This window comes from Scylla paramamosain, chromosome 44 (genome assembly GCF_035594125.1).
Source record: "Scylla paramamosain isolate STU-SP2022 chromosome 44, ASM3559412v1, whole genome shotgun sequence".
NCBI lineage: Eukaryota > Metazoa > Arthropoda > Malacostraca > Decapoda > Portunidae > Scylla > Scylla paramamosain.
The window spans coordinates 9754582-9776113 of NC_087194.1; the positions used below are offsets into that span (position 1 = coordinate 9754582).

At 39.1% G+C, this 21532-nt stretch overlaps 1 protein-coding gene across 1 annotated transcript in view; it reads left to right on the forward strand.

Moving 5' to 3' along the window:
• The window catches only part of LOC135094106 (uncharacterized), a 28555-nt gene that overhangs the window by 2883 nt on the left and 4140 nt on the right, over window positions 1-21532 (forward strand). The window contains exon 3 of the mRNA XM_063993904.1: window positions 1193-1296. Coding sequence (XP_063849974.1) covers window positions 1193-1296 — 104 coding nt within the window. The remainder of the gene's footprint in view (window positions 1-1192; window positions 1297-21532) is intronic.

Genomic DNA, 21532 nt, shown 5'->3' on the forward strand with positions numbered 1-21532 from the left:
TCATATCTTTATTTTGTCCTATCGCTCCAATCCCTCTTCAGGATTCCCCTAAGCGAAGGTGCCTCTGGCGTTTGGCCGTTTTGCTACTTGGGGGGACCTGAGGAGGTCTTGACTTCTGATCTTTCTAAAATTTCTGATTGGGGCAGAGCAAACTTGTTATTGTTCAATGCCTCAAAAACTCAATTTCTCCATCTATCAACTCGACACATCCTTCCAGACAACTATCCCCTCTTCTTCAATGACACTCAACTGTCGCCCTCTTCTACTCTGAATATCCTCGGTCTGTCCTTTACTTATAATCTGAACTGGAAACTTCACATCTCATCTCTAGCTAAAACAGCTTCTATGAAGTTAGGCATTCTGAGACGTCTCCGCCAGTTCTCCCCCCCCAGCTGCTAACTCTGTACAAGGGCTTTATCCGTCCATGTATGGAGTATGCTTCACATGTTTGGGGGTTCCACTCATACTGCTCTTCTAGACATGGTGGAATCAAAAGCTTTTCGTCTCATCAACTCCTCTCATCTAACTGACTGTCTACAGCCTCTCTCTCACCGCCGCAATGTTGCATATCTAGCTGTCTTCTACCGCTATTTTCATGCTAACTGCTCTTCTGATCTTGCTAACTGCATGCCTCCCCTCCTTCCGCGGCCTCGCTGCACAAGACTTTCTTCTTTCTCTCACCCCCATTCTGTCCACCTCTCTAATGCAAGAGTTAACCAGTATTCTCAATCATTCATCCCTTTCTCTGGTAAACTCTGGAACTCCCTGCCTGCTTCTGTATTTCCACCTTCCTATGACTTGAATTCCTTCAAGAGGGAGGTTTCAAGACACTTATTCATCAATTTTTGACCACTGCTTTGACCCTTTTATGGGACTGGCATTTTAGTGGGCATATTTTTTTTATTGGATTTTTGTTGCCCTTGGCCAGTGTCCTTCCTACATAAAAAAAAAGAAATAGTGGCATCGCATTCATAACGTACGTTGTGTTAAAAGCGTATAATGGCATCTGCGAGATATCAATCACGATGAATCATAGCACGTAATCCAGTTTATTTCTACTTTAGTAGAGTTGAATCATACTTTTTCTTTATTCAGGGAAGAGAAACTTTTATTTTTTCTTCATTTATTTTTATCGTGTTTTCACATTAAAGATGGTGTAACAGCCTCCTTCTGTATGATAACTTGTCCCTAGCACTGGTGCTGGTACTGGCATTGGTACGGAGAATGGGGAGGGCAATCCTGGTTCTGTGTGGTGGACCTCCTGCCTGTGGACGGTGTGTTCCTCCCTCGCTCAGTGTGAGTCTCATTTATGTTTATTACTGCTAAACCTAAAGGAACAGTCTTTGCATCTTCTTCCTCCTCTGATTTAATATAGAGTCAAATGGATTAAAAGTTTGAATACTGCAATATAATTATTTGTTTGTTACAACACAGATTAAAAATATTTTTAAAATCTTCAGTATCGACGAGAGAAAAAAGTGACGTGTTTTCCGCAACACCCCCCAAAAAAAAATATATTTAAAAGGCAATTGTGAGCTTAAGGTAGATAAGTATTCTGGCAAGTTTCAGCCTTATCTTAGACACCAAAGCACTGACTGATATCTGCCTATAGTTTGACAAGCTTTGTTGTCATCTCTGGTAATTATTATCATATCCGTATTTCCTAACCAAGCACGTGAATCATATTCAAAGATAAACGCAAGGACAGGAAAAAAAAAAATCTCTACTTTAGCCAACCTTTGACCTGACTGATTCTGCTCCACTAAAACCGGTAAACAAGTAACTTTGTTCATCGTGTGCCTGGCAATGTCATACGCCCACGACCTGTGGGAATTTGATGTCTCGTATGATATGTTCATCTAGAAGTGAAATTTACTATAGTAGAACCACACTAACTCCGTTCTCGGGGTGCTAGTTGCTCCTGTCTCACATTGCTATCACCTAATACATCGACATTCTCTCTCTCTCTCTCTCTCTCTCTCTCTCTCTCTCTCTCTCTCTCTCTCTCTCTCTCCTTCATCCATTGCCTTATTTATTCCAAAATTATAAGTTCTTATATAAGACTGCATGTTTTTTTTTATTTATTTATTTATTTTTTATTTTTTATTTATTATTTTTCTCAATGGCTTTCGATTTGATGATGGAATAACGACCCTGTATATACTTCCGCTACATTTGGCAACGCGTATAGGCCGTGCGGTGTTGCCGTCCTAGTGTCCTTGACACGTGAAATCTCCAGGCCGCACCTTGCTGGCGATAGTCATGTCAGTTTACTCCTGGGTTGAGGTGGCAACAGCGCGGAGAGGTACAGCCAACACCCCGAGTACCGAGTTAGTCTGGTTCCACTATAACCTCAACAGCTCCTCTGTAGTCATGATGGCTATTGTGCTGGCGGTGGTCTCTCCAGAAGATAGTTCGTTAGGTCTTGGACATTGGGGTCTGTCTTCCTTGATGGCACTATTATTTGGACATTCAAGATTGCAGTGGAGAAATGTTGCAGTGGAAGAATGTTGTCTGCTATTTCAGTCAATGAGGGATTATGTTTGCGGATAGTTGGTGGTAATTGATATGGTTCTTCTAGGTTGGTGGCCAGGGCGTACCAGGTGACCGATGGTGATTCGTTGTTTATGTCGTTAATTAATACTTGTCGTCTCACTGCCTAAGTTAGCTTCAAAATTTTCCTTTTCATGATGAATAAACTGGCTGGTACAGTGACATCGATTTCGTCTTTTGTTGTTGCAACATTTACTTAACTGTCGCATGGCTCGGGATCCATAGGAAGTTGATGCTGGTTCCTGCCTCCTGCAAGTGTAAAGGCCGATGGATTCATCATTGTATATGGTGAGCTTATGGTACTGTGTGAGGGGTGTAAGGTGTGATAAGACATTTGGGAAGACAAAGCCAGTCTTTCTTTAGCCATGAAAGGGCAAGCTTCCAAGGGATTGAGTATCAAGGATGTGGGGTGTTGGCGGTATCGATCAAGTTGTCGTGTTGAGGAGTTGGAATGATTTTGGTGATACGGTGATGAGGAAGGGGGCGGAATAATCCATAAAGGACCTGATAGCGTATGAGAAGGTTGCTTTGGCCATCGTGGAGATTCCACAGCCGTAGCTCGTCATGGACTTTTGGAAGTTGGTCCTTGTTATGATTCATGGTGAGATTGTTATCAACTCATCCCTTGAGAGTATCGCAGTATTACATGACTCTGGTGTGCCATGGGGAGGTACTCCCTGGTCACCATTTCCGCCCTGGCGAATGCCCTTCCTGCCCCTCTGTCTTCCACCATGCGGCCTCCCTTCCTTCTCATGGTCGAGGAAGGGTATGATACAGTATACACTGTGTTCTATGGTGAAGCTGAGACCAGAAATTTCTTCAAGGCAATACCTGAGCTGGTCAGCACCAACGTTGGAACTGGCTGAAGTTGCACATTTGATGAAACATGTGTAAGAGAGAATCTCCTGTGGTTATATACGTTCAGTATATATATATATATATATATATATATATATATATATATATATATATATATATATATATATATATATATATATATATATATATATATATATATAATGTGTGTGTGTGTGTGCGTGTAAAAATAATAATAATAACAATATTCGGTTTATTTATGTTGCAGTCTTACAACTAAAAATCCACATGTTACATAATTATATACATACTAACATACATTTAACATACATTTAACCCTAAGGAAGTATCTTACAATTTGATATTGTGGCTGCCAGATGGCGCCTTTTAACCTAGTAGATAGGCCCGTGATGGTCAGGCCACCCCGTGTGTATTTTTTCTTTTCAGAGTTTGTTTCTCCTACCAAGCAGAGGGTCACAACTTCTGACTTACACGAGGTACCTAATCACTGCTAGATGAGCAGGGGTTACACTATAAAGAAATCCACCCTAAAACTTTTGACTTGACCGTGGATTCGAATCCAGGCCGTCCCAATTGCGAATCGGGTGCGCTAACCACTGCGCTACCGGTATGTGTGTGTGTGTGTGTGTGTGTATGTGCGCGCAGAGAGAGAGAGAGAGAGAGAGAGAGAGAGAGAGAGAGAGAGAGAGCAGTGCCCTCTTTATTTGTCAAAATCTAACTGACGTATGCCGTGCCGGGTGTCATCACGCATGAAATGCCCATATCCCAGACTTGGTCATGGCGCACGACATGCCCCCCGGTTTGCTTCATTATTTGGTGAAACTCGCACTGCCACGCGGCATGTTGCGCGTCACGAGGTACTGTGTTGACCCGACTTGAGAAAGGAATGGAGGAGACACGGGGGAGAGGCAAGCTGGGAAGGGTGAGGGGAAGGAGGGCGTGGGCGGTATGCGTGACAAGAAGCAAGCTACATCTTGTGGCCAGCCGTGGTGGCACGTGGTTCAGTCTTCGGCTTTTCCGCCAACTGCAGTTTAAACAACACTATCCTGTTAGGCACCATAGAGGCGTCAATCTCCCGTCTCTACCCAGCCATTAGTCTCTAGTGGCGCGGCTTGCACCACCAGTTGCAACATTGCTAGCTTTTCCTGCATACCTCCACCTGCACGCTTACTCTTTCAACCTCCTGTCTCAAAGCTCTTATAGCCTCTTTAAGCTCTCCTTTCACTTGCTGCTTCATTGTTTCTACGGTCCCTTGCAACTATTCCTTCACTCGGGTACAAGTTTCGTCCATGTACTTTTGAGATATAATCTGCATGGATTGTAGTCGCTCTTGCATCATCTTTTTCAGATAGTATATACGTCACACCTCTCTCGCCGGTCGCCATCTTGGTAACCCAGCGCCACAACCTTCCATGACATAACTTGCTTTTATATGTAGTTTTCACTACACAACACCTTTAATCTCTATTCTGTTCCTGACACCATCTGTTGCGAATCCCAATTTTTCCCTCGCTATCTCCCTTACCGTATGCGTCCAAGGCGAAAGGGGAGGGGCATCAGCTTTACTTACCGTAAGTACCACGAGTTGCTACTCAAGTTTATTTATAGTTGCAAGTGAAAATTCCTTCCATAACATGAAATTAGAGTAGCATGTTTTTAATGTTTTTGAGTGAGGCATTCTGCATCTCCGGTTACGGGAGAGACGTTAGGAACATGTCACGGTGTCTTTTTTATCGATAAAACAACAACACTTAACACTTACTTCGAGAGTATGTTTAGGATTCATGCACGCACATTTTCATACACAGCGTGCAATGAGAGACACGCCAGCATTAAATGTGGCCCTCCGCCTCGCACTAGATATCGCTGACGCAGCCACTAGCACCAAGTGTCACCGCCCTCCACCGCACACTGCTGACTGCTCTCTGCCACCCACTGCACTGCTTTAGGAGGTATTGCTGACTAACATACAACGGACGTAGAAATAACATCCGTTTTTACAGCAGCACCACGTGATCAGGATGGTGCCTGTTGTGCTAGTTGGCGATGTTTCATCAGGCGGAAACAGGGAAGTCTCCTAGACTAAATGAACAGAGGACAACCTCCGTGATGTTCAAGAACAGCTCTCTCTCTCTCTCTCTCTCTCTCTCTCTCTCTCTCTCTCTCTCTCTCTCTCTCTCTCTCTCTCTCTCTCTCTCTCTCTGTCCATTGTCTGTCACTATCATTTTTTGTTTTGTTGTCCTTTCGTTTCTTTCTCTCTCTCTTTGTCTCTCTCTCTCTCTCTCTCTCTCTCTCTCTCTCTCTCTCTCTCTCTCTCTCTCTCTCTCTCTCTCTCTCTCTCTCTCTCTCTCTCTCTCTCTCTCTCTCTCTCTCTCTCTCTCTCTCTCTCTCTCTCTCTCTCTCTCTCTCTCTCTCTCTCTCTCTCTCTCTCGTTTGTGTTTGTGTAGAGTGTATGAAGAGATTACAATGGTTCTGCCTTGGAATGAAGACATGAAGACTACGTGGGAAAGAGATTGAAAGAGATGTAGGTGCAGGGCAGGCTCAGGCAAGGAAGACCCAAGCTGCGCTGAAAGGACAGACTGAAGGAGGACCTCAGGGAGAAGCAACTAGAGGAGTAGGTGGGGGATCACAGTCATTGGAGACGACTAACAAGGGAATGCGACGCCATGTGAAAATGGGAAACTCCAACAGAGGAAGAAGACGATGAGCACACACACACGTACAAAGACACACACACACACACACACATACACACACACACACACACACACACACATACTGTGGCGGATCCAAAAGTAGACAGAACACGTACAAGTACAACCACTTTGCTCTTTACTTAAATTTAAGTACGTAAGTACATAAGTAATAGCACAATAAGAATAATGAGTTCACATGTGTTGAATAATGAAATGCTGTACAGGCATTGTCTAATATTACATGTAAGGTGTCTTTTGAATAAATTAGTTACACAATTTCATACCGCTACTGACTATGTGATTATAAAATATCCAAGACATCTATTTAATATATTATACAATTAGAGAGACGTAGGTTAAGAGGGGACCTAATAAAAGTCTTTAAGTGGTATAAGGGTTATAACAAGGGAGATGTAAGCAAAATTCTTAGGATCAGCAACCTGGATAGAACAAGAAATAACGGGTTCAGGTTGAAAAATTTAGGTTTAGAAAGGAGATAAGAAGAAATTGGTTCTCAAACAGAGTAGTACATGAGTAGAACGGACTCAGTAATCATATTGTTAGTGCTAAGACATTAGGGAGCTTTAAGAGAAGATTAGACGGGTTTATGGATAGGGATGATTGATGGAAATAGGTAGGTATATTTCATACAGGGGCTGCCACGTGTACGCATGGTCGCTTCTTGTAGCTTCCCTTATTTCTGATTTCTTATGTTCTTATGTTCTTTACAAAATTAACTAAAATACATATATATAAATTTTGTTTAAATACTTGGTATTGTACTTGATTTTATTATTATTATTATTTAGGGTCAAAGTACAAGACCAATAAGAATTTTACACTCCAAATACTTACAAACCTGTACAAGTATCGGTACAAGCACGTGTATTTGGACCCAACCCTGGAAATACCTGTACATACCAATATTAGGCTGCCGTATTAGCGGTGTGTGATTTCCTTTGGGTTAGAGGCATGAAACCAGAGGTCCTAGATTCTCACAACGTAAGAATATAAAATGAAGAATCTAATACACCAAACTGATTCTAGGGGTCCTCAAACTCAAAGCTCCGCCACTATTTTCACTCACAGTAGGTTGATATTCTAAAACGATAAATTATCATTTTTTTTATTTATAGTTATTAATTACTTCAACAGTGACAAAATACTATTATAGCGGCAAAAGGCGATATGAGAGTAGCGGAGCCCAGATGAGAATTTGACACTTATCTTCACATCCGGCAGTTGCAGTGTTGGCAGTACTCCATTCTTCAGCTTAATTTGAAATTTTGACACTGGCCTCCCTAGCAATTCGTACATCATATTCCTTTCGGAACCAGAATGTCTGATGTGCAAGGAGCATATTCCTGCACAGCTGGAATGGTCTTTACCCACCCACTTTGCTGTTCATCTTTAGGAAAGGGATAAAAAATTACGTCAGGATACCTCCCAGTACAATTCTTTACTCCACACCTGTTCGGCATCCATAGAACACTGGAAAGAGGCGTCAAATTCAAGCACGCCCATTCACTTGGAATTCAAGGAAAACTGAGCTGAAACCCACTAGGTGACGTCATCTGACGACATACACAGAACGTACGTGTCCTCATAAATAAATTAATATATATATATATATATATATATATATATATATATATATATATATATATATATATATATATATATATATATATATATATATATATATATATATATATATATATATATATATATATATATATATATATGTAAGATAAGATAAGATAATTTATTCGTCAAGTCGTAATACAAAATGTAATACAAATGAAATTAATTTTGGCTTAAGAGCTCCCTAGTAGTTGCTTATACATAACATTAAAAAGTAAATAAAATCAGTAAAACAATAAAACATTAAGAAAAGAGTCATTACATGGGCTATGGTATACATGCAATATCGGGCTATTTCTGCCCTCATCATGAACCATCACATACAGTAACCATGAATACTTAAATCTAAAAATTATAGTGATGATAGATGATTGAAAAGGAGAATGCTTTTAGGTACAAATGACTTCCTATATCTGTCAGTACGCTGCATGGGCAGAGCCAACCTTCTACCAGATTTTAGATATGTGTAACAGTTATGTAGCGGATGAGTGATATCTTTCATTATCCTGTCCACTTGTTTTATTGTACCTGTCTGATAGAGCTTATCTAATGATATGGTCTGTGCACCTAATTTTCCTCCCTTCTTAACAATCCTTCCCAGCTTATTTTTATCTTTACAGGTAAGCTTTTCATACCAGGCAGTGATTGAAAAGTTTAGGACTGGTTCCAACAATGATTTGTAGAATAGGCTAATGATCACTTTATCTACATGTAAGTTGCGCTAAATACGTACAAAGTGTAGTCTTTGGTTACATTTCCTTGACACCATATCTGTATTGACACTGCCCTTCAACTGGTCATCGATCATAAAGCCCAGATACTTATACTGGTTTACTCTTTCTACGTTTTCTTCTCTAATTGTTAATAGGTCTGGTACATGTTTTTTTTTTTTAGTTCTGAAATCAAATATCATCTCCTTAGTTTTCTTTACATTGAGCTCCAAAAAATTTTGTTTACTCCAATCAACAATTTTTTTAACCTGAGTTAAATAGCCTTCATAATTATCATTTAGAATTTTTCCTAAGATAACTGTATCATCAGCATATTTCACAATAGTACAGTCATCAATTCCACATCTACAATCATCTGTGTACAAGGTGAAAAGAACAGGAGACAACACACAACCTTGTGGGGCTCCTGTGTTAGTTAATATCACATCAGACTTAACATTGTTTACATTGGTATACTGGGGTCTCTGGGATAAAAAGCTAAAAATTCATTTTAAGATATTTCTATTTACACCCATTTCTAGCATTTTATTGAGCAGAATATGAGGTTGCAATCTACTAAAAGCTGAACTAAAATCAATAAACAGTGCTCTAATTTGTGATTTGGGCTTATCTAAATGTTTGTTAACATCATTCAATAATGTAAGTGTCGCATCCTGTACACTCCTATTATTACAATAAGAAAACTGCATAGGGTCTTTTATATTATTAGTTTTTTTTTTTTTTCACAGATGTAATTTTTCAATACACTTTCTAAACATTTCATAATATTAGATGTTAATACTACAGGTCTAAAATCTTTGGGATACTTTGGACAGTTAATTTTTGCAATAGGTTTTACTTCAGATTCCTTCCATTTATAAGGTGCCACTCCCTGATCTACTGAATCCTGAAATAATGTTGTCAGTACGGGTGCCAGTTGTTTTGCACAATGTTTAAGTACCATAGCAGGCATTCCGTCTGGCCCTGTAGCTTTACCTGCCCGTATATTCTGCAGGGACTTCTGCACGTCTTCTTGCCTAATTATTATTCTTTCATCATTATGAGATTGAATTTCTGTCAATACCTCATTACACGCATCACTGAAATCATGGCGTTCAATTCTCGCAAAGAATGCGTTCATTTCGTTTACATATGTGTTGATATTTTCTGGTTCAGGCACACTCTGTTTCTTCTTGTGCCCACACAGGGTTTTAAGTCCCTTCCAAGCGTCTTTTACTCTATTTGTCTTAAACAAGCCTTCAACTTTTTCTTTGTATATTCTTTTAGAATCAGATATTTTCTTATCTATGTTTCCTTGCAATATTCTTCTTTCAGCGTCACTTCTATTACGCTCGAGTCTGTGTTTTTCATTTAGCATAGATTTTAACTCTGTATTAATCCATGGTTTATTGTTTGGGTATATCTTTATTTTCTTGGTAGGTACGATCATATCAAAGCAGAAGTGGAAATAACCATCGAATGGTGTTGATGTCAATTCCGTTTTCTATCAGGACAGACCAGTCTGTACACTCAAAACACGCTTGTAGTTGTTGCCTGTTATTATCATCCCATTTTCTAATTTCAATTTCTTTCGGTTTAACTCTTTTCAGTAGCTGTTTATATGTAGGAACACAATATAGCATGTTATGGTCTCCATTTCCAATGTTAGGTCGTTTAAAAACTTAGTATCCATCCTTAATGTTACAATACATCTTATCTAGTGTAGCGTTGCCTCTTGTGGAACAATGCACTGTTTGGTATTACGTAGGGACTTTTCCTTGAAAATCGCAATGATTAAAGTCACCTAAAACAATTATTGCGCTGTTTGGGCTTTCGTTTTCACAGTTTGTAACACAGTTTTCTAGTGTATCAGCTGCTACAGATTCATCCGCATCCGGGGGTATATACACAAGTACTACATTTATCTTGCTAAGTTCACGTGGTAGGTAAAAGGGTCGACAGGTAAACGCTAAATACTCGATGTTGTTGTCACAGTAGCTTTCCTTAACTTTAATTTGTGAACACCATCTGTCATTTACATAATCAGCAACGCCACCCCCTCGGTTCTTATCAACACCTCTCCTGTCAGACCGCACTAACACAAACCCATCAATAGTCACTGTGCTATCCGCATCCCGATCTTGTAACCAGGTTTCCGTGAGGGCGATTACTGCACTGTCTCTATATTCTCGGATAAACTTACAGTTGGTGCACAACTCATCCATTTTATTTCTAATTGAGTGTATATTACCAAAGGTGATGGCTGGCAGTGGGGTTCTCATGCCACGTCTCCTCATTCTCACTCGTACACCGCTGCGCCGCCCTTCAGATATATATATATATATATATATATATATATATATATATATATATATATATATATATATATATATATATATATATATATATATATATATATATATATATATATATATATATATCTGAAGGGCACTCATTCATTGTAACACGTGAGAACAAGTCCATTAAGAAACAGAACGCTCTACATAAATGCTACTAAAGAACGGCTTCAACAAAAGAGACACAGATAATAATATAAAGAGAATTATTGACGCTGGCAACAGGGAAGAGAAGGAAAGAAGCTACGAGGAAGAAAGAAGCCATCGACATATTCTACAGAGTGCAGTACACCAGTACATACAAAAAAAAAAAAATATGAAGCAAATAATGAAGAACATCACTAAAAATGACGCTAAATAACACCTGAACTTCGTCAACTATTATAAAAACAAGAAAACAAGCCATCTCTTCCTCAGAAACAGGCCCAGAGAGACGAAAGAACAACTTCAACAATCACATGTCGTCTATTGGGTCACCTGCACGCAAGGGAACTGTGAAGCTCTCCTTCCCTCCACCTATGACGGCATGACAACAATGAAGCTGTTCTGACGCCTCAGCTATCATCTCACGTCAGGAGCCCTAAAGAAACATCTGGAAGAACACAAGTCACGGCTAACAAGAAAAGTATTAGAAGAAAACACAGAAATCATCACGATCTGCCCAGATGACAAACGCTTTACCATCCTAGAAGCGATATACATCGGGGAAGATAAGCCGAGCCTCAACATTCAATCAAAGGCCTTGAAAGTCTTATGTAGTATGAGAATAGCCGTGTTGCAGATGAACTAATCACAAGCCACTTGGAAGGGATTATAGCTATAAGGGCCAGTTTCCTTAAGGGGTTATTTGAGTCAGTTACAGCAGTACGCGCCTGCTAATATGGAGTACTTGGTGTACATTTAAACAGACATGACTCCTCGGTGAGGCTGAAGCAAGCCGAATTTTGGATGTTACAGTGAAAAGTGAATTACTCTCCTGTTTATGTTGTTAGCGATTTGTCTGTGTACGTTTTGTTCGTTAAATGTTACTGAAATCTGGGGACGTCTTTCTTCCCAGGGCTGTGTCATTCTTGTAAGGAGGCAGAGCTCGTCATCTGGGAAGTTGAATAAGATATTGCACTGCAGGAGGAGATAGTGTTCTACAGAAGTGGGAGGACTGTGTCTTGTTGTTTGTGAGGGCAGTATTCTGTAGAACCCTATAATCCTTATATTTATGCGTGTCTGTCTTTTGTTAAAACTCTCTCCCTAAAACGTGTCTGGTGATTCTTTCCTTGCTGTTGGAGTTAGTTGTTGTAATATTTCCTTGTCTATGGGTGGGAGAAACAGACTGGCGACCTCATGTGTGTAATCTGATGTTATGACCGTCTGGTAAAAGGTGCAAGAGTCTAAAGAGGCCCTTGTAACCCATCTTAAGCCCTGTACCCGATCATGTAAGGGGTGACTTGGGGGAAGCTAGTTTATTTCAGGCAGCTGTGGGAAAGGCACAAATTTTTGGTTGCAACAATATATATATATATATATATATATATATATATATATATATATATATATATATATATATATATATATATATATATATATATATATATATATATATATATATATATATAGACAGATAGATGAGGTGGACAGGGATACATCCAAAGTTTATTCTTCATTTATTGCAGCGTTTAATCTTCGCAGAAGGGATCGTCAGGCTAAAAAAAAAAGCATCAGTAAAATGAGTATATTACATAAAATACATATATAATATAAATAAATAAATAAATAAATAAATAACCCATGTAAGGTACAGCAATGTGAGCAGCAATACAGAAAGCAAAAACAAATACAAGTAAGTAAAGTGACCAAAACCAGGAAAAAAAAAATCAAACAAAACACAAACAGTAGTGAAACATGACCTATTGACAAACACCGATATTGGGCAAGCAAGTAAAATAAATAAGAGTGTAATGTTGTAAATAAACGTTTTATGGTCTAGCTGGAGGAGTAGTGAGGACTGACAAAGGACGACGGTGTGTGAGTTAGATTGGCTACGAATTTGGATACACAAATCTCTGAACAGAGTTTACAAAAGATATAGTTGTGATGATAATTAGTTATTTAATTGAAATATAAAGAGATGGTCCTTTAGGAAATACAAAGTACAGAACTTGCCATGTTTGAAATAGAATCTCCTGCCCATATACACACACACATATATATATATATATATATATATATATATATATATATATATATATATATATATATATATATATATATATATATATATATATATATATATATATATATATATATATATATATATATATATATATATATATATATATATATATATATATATTAGAACAGGTTCCAAATTATAGATGAGGTAAGCAGGGAGGACTTCACATCATCACCACGTCATGCATTGCCTGTGAAGGTGAAACATTGCAATAAATGAAGAAGGAAGTCTGGTATATTCCTGATTACCTCAACTATATATATATATATATATATATATATATATATATATATATATATATATATATATATATATATATATATATATATATATATATATATATATATATATATATATATATATATATATATATATATATATATATATATATATATATATATATATATATATATATATATATATATAGATCAGGGAGTGCTGTGAACATATCATTAAACCCAGCTGTAACATCACTGAACGTTTTCCTTTGTGTTTCACAACACAAGGGGACAGTCGCAGCCTGCACTGTAAAGACAACTCTCTTCCTCCACACAAGACTACAAGCACCTAATTACACACACATCTCTCACTCATAAAATTCAAAGTTATCATGGAGACTCCTACACCAACCTCAGAGTCCCCATCTTGAGAGGGGACCACAAATGTCCCCAGGTCGGACTGCCATTTTGACAACGACCCTAAGTCTTTTGACACCCCCCCTCAACTTTTTCTTCATTAACTTCTGCAACATTCGCATTCTAAGATCTAATTTTCAATCTGTAGAACACTACCTCTCCTCTTCTAAACCTCATCTTTTGCTCACTGAAACACAGGTGTCTGAGGCAACTCACAGTAGCCCCTTTTCTGTTCCCCCTTACTTTCTCTATCCTCATTTTCAGTCCAAAGCTGGATGTTGTGTTTAACTGCACAACGACTTAACCTGCTCTCGTGCCACGCTCTTGAATATTCCGAGTTTTCCACTATCTGGCTACGACTACAGAGTCTCAAAGTAAATTTATCTGTGTTGTATACCTCTCACTTAACTTCTCAGCCTATAAGAAATTCTTTGAATACTTAACTTCCAAAGTGGAGCACATTCTGACTCTCTTCCCTTTTGCAGAGACCTCCATTCTTGGAGACTTCAATGTTCACCACCAGCTTTGGCTTTCCTCTCCCTTCACTGATCATCCTGATGAACTAGCCTCCACGACCTAGAGCAATTGGTTCAACACCCTACTCGTATTCCTGACCGTCTTGGAAATACACCCAACATTCTTGACCTTTTCCTGACCTCTAATTCTTCTGCTTATGCTGTCACCCTCTTTTCTCCGTTGAGGCCCTCCGATCACAATCTCATATTTGTCCTATCGCTCCAATCCCTCCTCAGGATCCCCCTAAGCGAAGGTGCCTCTAGCGTTTTGCCTCTGTTAGTTGGGGGGACCTGAGGAAGTATATTGCTGATTTTTCTTGGAATGACTACTGCTTCCGTATGAGAGACCCGTCTTTGTGTGCCGAGCACATAACAGAGGTGATAGTGTCTGGCATGAAGGCGTACATTCCTCACTCTTTTTTATCGACTTAAACCTTCTAAACCATGGTTTAACACAACTTGTTTTCGTGCTATACATGAAAGAGAGATGGCCCACAAAAGGTACTTCAGCCTTTTATCATCAGAATCTCACGCACTTTATATTTTTGCCCGGAATCATGCCAAGTCTGTTTTAAAACTAGCCAAAAATTTCTTTATTAATAGAAAGTATCAAAATCTTTCAAGATTCTAACTGCTCTCGTGACTTCTGGCATCTAGCCAAAAATATCTCCAATAACTTTGTTTCTCCTTTCCCTCCTTTATTTCTAGCAGATGGCACCAATGCTATCACATCCATCTCTAAAGCTGAACTCTTCGCTCAAAACTCTACTTTGGACAATTCAGGGCTTGTTCCTCCCTCCTCCAGCCTCTGACTACTTCATGCTACCTACTATTATTCTCCGAAACTGTGCCTCCGTGCTTGCACGTTGCCTATTCAAACTCTTTCAACTTTGTCTGTCAACATCTACCTTTCCTTCTTGCTGGAAGTTTGCCTACATTCAGCCTGTTCCTAAAAAGGGTGACCGTTCTAATCCTTCAAACTATCGTCCTATTGCTTTAATTTCCTGCCTCTCTAAAGTTTTTGGATCTATCCTCAGCAGGAAGATTCTTAAGCATCTATAACTTCACAACCTTCTATCTGATCGCCAGTATGGGTTCCATCAAGGCCGCTCTACTGGTGATCTGGTTTCCTTACTGAGTCTTCATCATCCTCTTTAAGAGATTTTGGTGAAAGTTTTGGTGTTGCCTTGGATATATCAAAAGCCTTTGATAGAGTCTGGCACAAAGCTTCGATTTCCAAACTACCCTCCTACGGATTCTAACCTTCTATTCGTAACTTCATCTCGTTTTTTTTTTTCTGACCATTCTGTTGATGCTGTGATAAACATTCACAGTTCTCCTAAATCTATTAACAGTGGTGTTCCTCTTCAGGGTTCTGTCCTGTCACCCACTCTCTTCTTATTATTCATAAATGACCTTCTAATGCAAACGTTTTGTCCTATCCACTCCTACGCTCATGATACCACCCTGTACTTTTCCACGTCTTTTCATAGACGTTCAACACTTCAAGAAGTAAAGGTTTTACGCAGGGAAGCCGAAGAACACCTGACTTCTGATATTTCTAAAATTTCAAATTGGGGCAGAGCAAACTTGATATTGTTCAATGCCTCCATCTATTAACTCCACACAACCTTCCAGACAACTTTCCTTTCTTCTTCAGTGACACTCAACTGTTCCCCTCTTCTACACTGAACATCCTCGGTCTGTCCTTTACATATAATCTGAACTGGAAACTTCACATCCTATCTCTAGCTAAAAGAGCTTCCATGAAGTGTGGCGTTCTGTGACGTATCCGCTAGTTTTTCTCACTCTCTCAGTTGCTAAATCTATACAAGGGCCTTATCCGTCCATGTAAGGAGTATGCTTCACATGTCTAGGGAGAGGGGGTTCTACACTACCGCTCTTCTAGACATGGTGGAATCAAAAGTTTTATCTTATCAATTCCTCACCTCAAACTGTCTTCAACCTCTCTCTCATCGCCGCATTGTTGCATCTCTAGCTATCTTCTACCGCTATTTTCATGACAACTGCTCTTCTGATCTTTCTAACTGCATACTTCCCCTCCTCCCGCGGCCTCGCCGTACAAGATTTTCTTCTTTCTCTTACCCCTATTCTGCCCACCTCTCTAATGTAAGAGTTAACCAGTATTCTCAATCATCCATCCCTTTCTCTGGTAAACTCTGGAAATCCCTGCCTGCTTCTGTATTTCCACTTCCTGTGATTCGAATTCCTTCAAGAGGGAGGTTTCAAGACACTTATCCTTCAATTTTTTACTACCGCTTTGGGCCCTTTTCTGGGACTGACATCCTACTTGACATAAAAAAAAAAAGTACCAGCCTCGGATTCCCCATTTGGGGAATGGACCACACATGTCTCCAGGTCGCACTGATCTTCTACTGTCGTCCCTGAGTGTGTTGACAGCTCCCTCAAGTTTTTATTTATTAACGTCTGAACATTTGCAGTCCTAGATCCAATTTTCGATCTGTAGAACACCAGATCTCCACTAAAGCTTATTTTCTTTTCCTCAAAAACAATTATCTGAGGCAACTGACATAACCTGCTCTCGTGTCTATGCTCTTGAATCATCCGAGTTTTCCATCATCTGGTTACTACTACAAAGTCACTCTGAAACAAAATTAATCGGTGCTGTATACCTCTCACCTAACTCCTCTGACTATAAGAAATTCTTTGACCAAAGAATGTGCTGTCAAAGTGGAGCACATTCTCTCTTCTCTTTTGTATTCTTAGCTCTATTCTTGGAGACTTGAATGTTCACCACCAGCCTTGGCTTTCCTCTCCCTTCACTGACCATCCTGGTGAACTAGCCTTTAACTTTGCTATCCTCCATGACCTAGAGCAACTTGTGCAACACTCTACTCGTATTCCTGACCGTCATGGAGATACGCCCAACATTCTTAACATCTTCCTAACCTCTAATTCTTTTATTTATACCGTTACCCTCTCTTCTCCATTGGGCTCCTCCGATCACAATCTCATATCTGTATCTTGTCCTATCGCTCCAATCCCTCCTCTGGATCTCCCTAATCAAAAGTGCCCCTGGCATTTTGCCTCTGCTAGTTGGGAGGACCTGAGGTGGTATTTTGCTGATTTTCTTTGTAATGGCTATTGGTTCCGTGTCAAAGACTCGTCTCTGTGTGCCGAGCGCATAACAGAGGGGATAGTGTCTGGCATGGAGGCGTACATTCCTCACACTTTTTCTCGACTTAAACCTTCCAAAGCTTGGTTTAACACAGCCTGTTTTCGTGTTATACATGATACAGAGGTGGCCCACTTAAGGTACTTAAGCCCTTCATAACCAGAATCACATGTATCTTATATTTCTGCCCGGAACCATGCCAAGTCTGCTCTCTAACTAACCAAAACAATTTCATTAATAGAAATTGTCAAAATCTTTCAAGATCTAACTCCCCTCGTGACTTTTGGCATCTAGCCAAAAACATCCTTAATAACTTTGCTCTTTTTTCTTTCCCTCCTTTATTTTCAATCAGATAGCACCACTGTTATCATATCTTTCTATAAAACTCAACTCTATCTTGGACGATTCAGGGATTGTGCCTCCCTCTCCTCCACCCTCTGACTACTTCATGCAATCTATTAAAATTCTTTGCAATGATGTTTTCCATGCCCTTGCTGTCCTAAATCCTTGGAAGGCTTATTGTTCTCCGAAACTGCGCCTCAGTGCTTGCACCTTGCCAACTCTATCTGTCAACATCTACCTTTCCTTCTTACTGGAAGTTTGCCTACATTCAGTCTGTTTCTTAGAATGGTGACCGTTTTAATCCCTCAAACTACTGTCCTATTGCTTTAATAGCCAGCTTATCTAAACATTTTGAATCTATCCTCAACAGGAAGATTCTTAATCATCTATCACTTTACTAAAACTTATCTTTTTGCCAGTATGGGTTCCGTCAAGGCCGCTCTACTGGTGGTGATATTCTGGCTTTCCTTAATGTGTCTTTTGTCATCCTATTTTAGGTATTTTGGTGATTTTTTTTTTTTTTTTTTTTGCTGTTGCGTTAGATATATGAAAAGCTTTTGATAGAGTCTGGCACAAAACCTTTATTTCCAAACTACCCTCCTATGGCTCCTATCTTTCTGTTTGTAACTTTATCTCAAGTTTCCTTTCTGACCATTCTATTATTGCTGTGGTAGACGGTCAATGTTCTTCTCCTAAATCTGTTAACAGTGGTGTTCCTCAGGGTTCTCTCCTGTCACCCACTATTATTCATCAATTATCTTACAAATTAAACTTCTTACCCTATCCACTCCTACGCTAATGATACCACCCTGCACTTGGCCACATCTTTTCATAGAGCAACTCTTTACGAATACACAGTTCACTCAGGGAAGCCACAGAACGCCTGACTTCTGATCTTTCTAAAATTTCTGATTGGGGCAGAGCAAATTTGCTATTGTTCAGTGCCTCAGTAACTCAATTCCTCCATCCATCAACTCGATACAACCTTCCAGACAACTATCCTTTCTTCTTCAATGACACTTAACTGTCCCCGTCTTCTACATTGAACATCCTCGGTCTACCCTTTTCTTATGATCTAAACTGGAAACCTCACATGTCACCTGTAGCTAAAACAGATTTTGAGACGTATCCTACAGTTTTTTTCTTACGCCCCCCTCCAGCTGCTAACTCTTTACAAGGGTCTTATCCGTCTATATATGAAGTATGCTTCATATGTCTGGGGGGATTCTACTCATACCATCGTTATAGACAGGGTAGAATCAAAGGCTTTTCGTCTCATCAACTCCTCTCCTCTAACTGACTGTCTTCAGCCTTTTTCTCATTGCAGCAATATTTCATCTCTAGCTATCTTCTACCGCAATTTTCATGCTCTTTTCTTCGAAGGTCGAAGGGAAGGGAAAAGTACACCTGTGAAACTTTCGACTTTTTCCACATTCTTCTACTCTTGCTAGGCAAATTAATGGAGTCAGTAATTGCGAGGAATATTAGGGAACATTTATATCTGCATAACTTGATAAATCAGTAATAGAATTGCTTCACGGAAGGGAAGTGTTGCCTTATGCTTTTTTTTTTTTTTTTTAGTTTACAAGATGGCAGATAATGAGGATCGTTATAACATCCTATACCTGGGCTTTAATAAGGCATTCGACAAGGTACCCCATCAGAGTCTTTTGAGAAAGGTTATGACGCATGGGAGAAACGGGAAGGTATTGGCCTGGATAAGGCCGTGATTAGGTGACTGGCGACAGGATTGTGGTTAACGGCTCTAAATCCGAGTGTGGTCAAGTAATTAATGGGATGCCACAGGGATCAGTTTAAGGACCATTGTTTTTAATATATAGTAATGATTTAGATAGAGGGATTAGTAGATTAGTAGTGATGTTAGTAAATCTGTAGACCCCACAAATATAGGTCAGTTAATTAGGACAAATTCGGATGCCATTGCCTTGCAGGTAGACTTGATAGGATGAAGGAATGGACAAGCAGGTGGCAAATGCACTTCAATATTAACAAATGGAAAGTACTTACAGGAGCAAGAGATTAATTTGTTACTTAGTAAGAAAAGTATTTTTTTCTTAATCTGAAACAACAGCACCAAATGTGTTATGCTCTATGAGATATGTAGAGTCTCTGTCAACAATCAATCACTATGGACTTTGTAAAGTGCGCATCTCGGACCACCAAGTTGTAACCCGCAACGTCTGACGTATTATATATATATATATATATATATATATATATATATATATATATATATATATATATATATATATATATATATATATATATATATATATATATTTACGACCAGATCCCATCACTTCTTACAGCTGGCCTGATGCAGATCAGCTCTCAATAAGCTACCACCCTTGCAAGCCAGTATGAGGCAAATTACTGCATGAATCCAGACCAGTTATAGCCTTAAGATCGCCATCTTGCCTCTATCCACAGGGAAACTACAACGCAAGCTTTCCACACTTGCTGAGAAAGGACTCACAAGTATATATCACAGGAAAGACATACACAAACACAACACAACTAGACCATAATATCTTAAGAGCAAACCACCACCCACTGATCAATAAGATATTTGGATGGGTTAAACAATCTTCAAATTCTCGGAAGACATACTCGGCCCCACTAACAGTGACGACTCTAGAGAAAAGGAAGAAAGTTAACCATGAAGCACATACAACGAATATATTATCTTCTTGCAAGCAAGACAGACAGTAACACACGCAGGGCTAGTCGCATTTTACGAAAGAAAGAAGATATAACTAAAAGAGAGGGGCAGCTGCCTGCTCCGAGAAAACAACGCTTCTCTACAGGACAATGAGTTGCCCTGGACTATCACCAAGGCCTATCAGGATGCTATTTCTAGGACAATCAAATAGTATCACAGATGATGATGTCTAGCTAATATCCTACCGCTCCCTGTCATTCTACCTAAATTAATACCCCGCAATACGAGTGCACCTCACTTCGCTAGTTGGCTACACGCATCTTACCCTCTCAAGATTCCAACTGCAACTAACTCCACACAACCGTGGAGATAAAAAAAAAAAAAAGAAAAAAAGAGAGAGAGAAAAAAAAAAGAGAGAGAGAGATGCAGTAGGTGGAGCTTTCTTACGATTACGGCCAGGCGCAGAGAATGGGGGAAGGGGTGGGGAACAGGGGTGAATGAGAGGAAAGTCTTGATTCCATATACACAATTAAGACTACTTTGCTCTGAAAAAAAAAAACATTATAGTTCCATAAAAATCATTACGCATTTATTTAAGAGGCTGGAGGGGATTTAATTCTTTTATGCTGAAGTGCAACTATTCTTCTCTTTTAGATATTAAATTTAGCTCTCTGTAGCAACGGGAAGTAAGGGAAAAATTAGGGAGATTGATTACAGGAAAGCGGCATGCACTTTCATTTATGACAAAAATGTACCCATGCTGCGAGCAGGAGTCATTGCCTCCTCTCCTTCCTGTTGCTTCTCTTTCTTCTCCTTCTCCTTTTCCTTCTCTCGATTCTACCTGACAATAAAACGCCACTCGTAACAATATATATATATATATATATATATATATATATATATATATATATATATATATATATATATATATATATATATATATATATATATATATATATATATATATATATATATATATATATATATATATATATATATATATATATATATATATATATATATATATATATATAAACTTTCATTCCATTTTTGGCCTATACTTATATATTTATGCGTACAGTCAAACGTGACAAAAACTTTGGGTTCTTTGTCCTGCTGATTCTGCTTCACATTTACGGTTGCAAGACCTCCAGCCGAACTGTGAAAGTTGTCTCA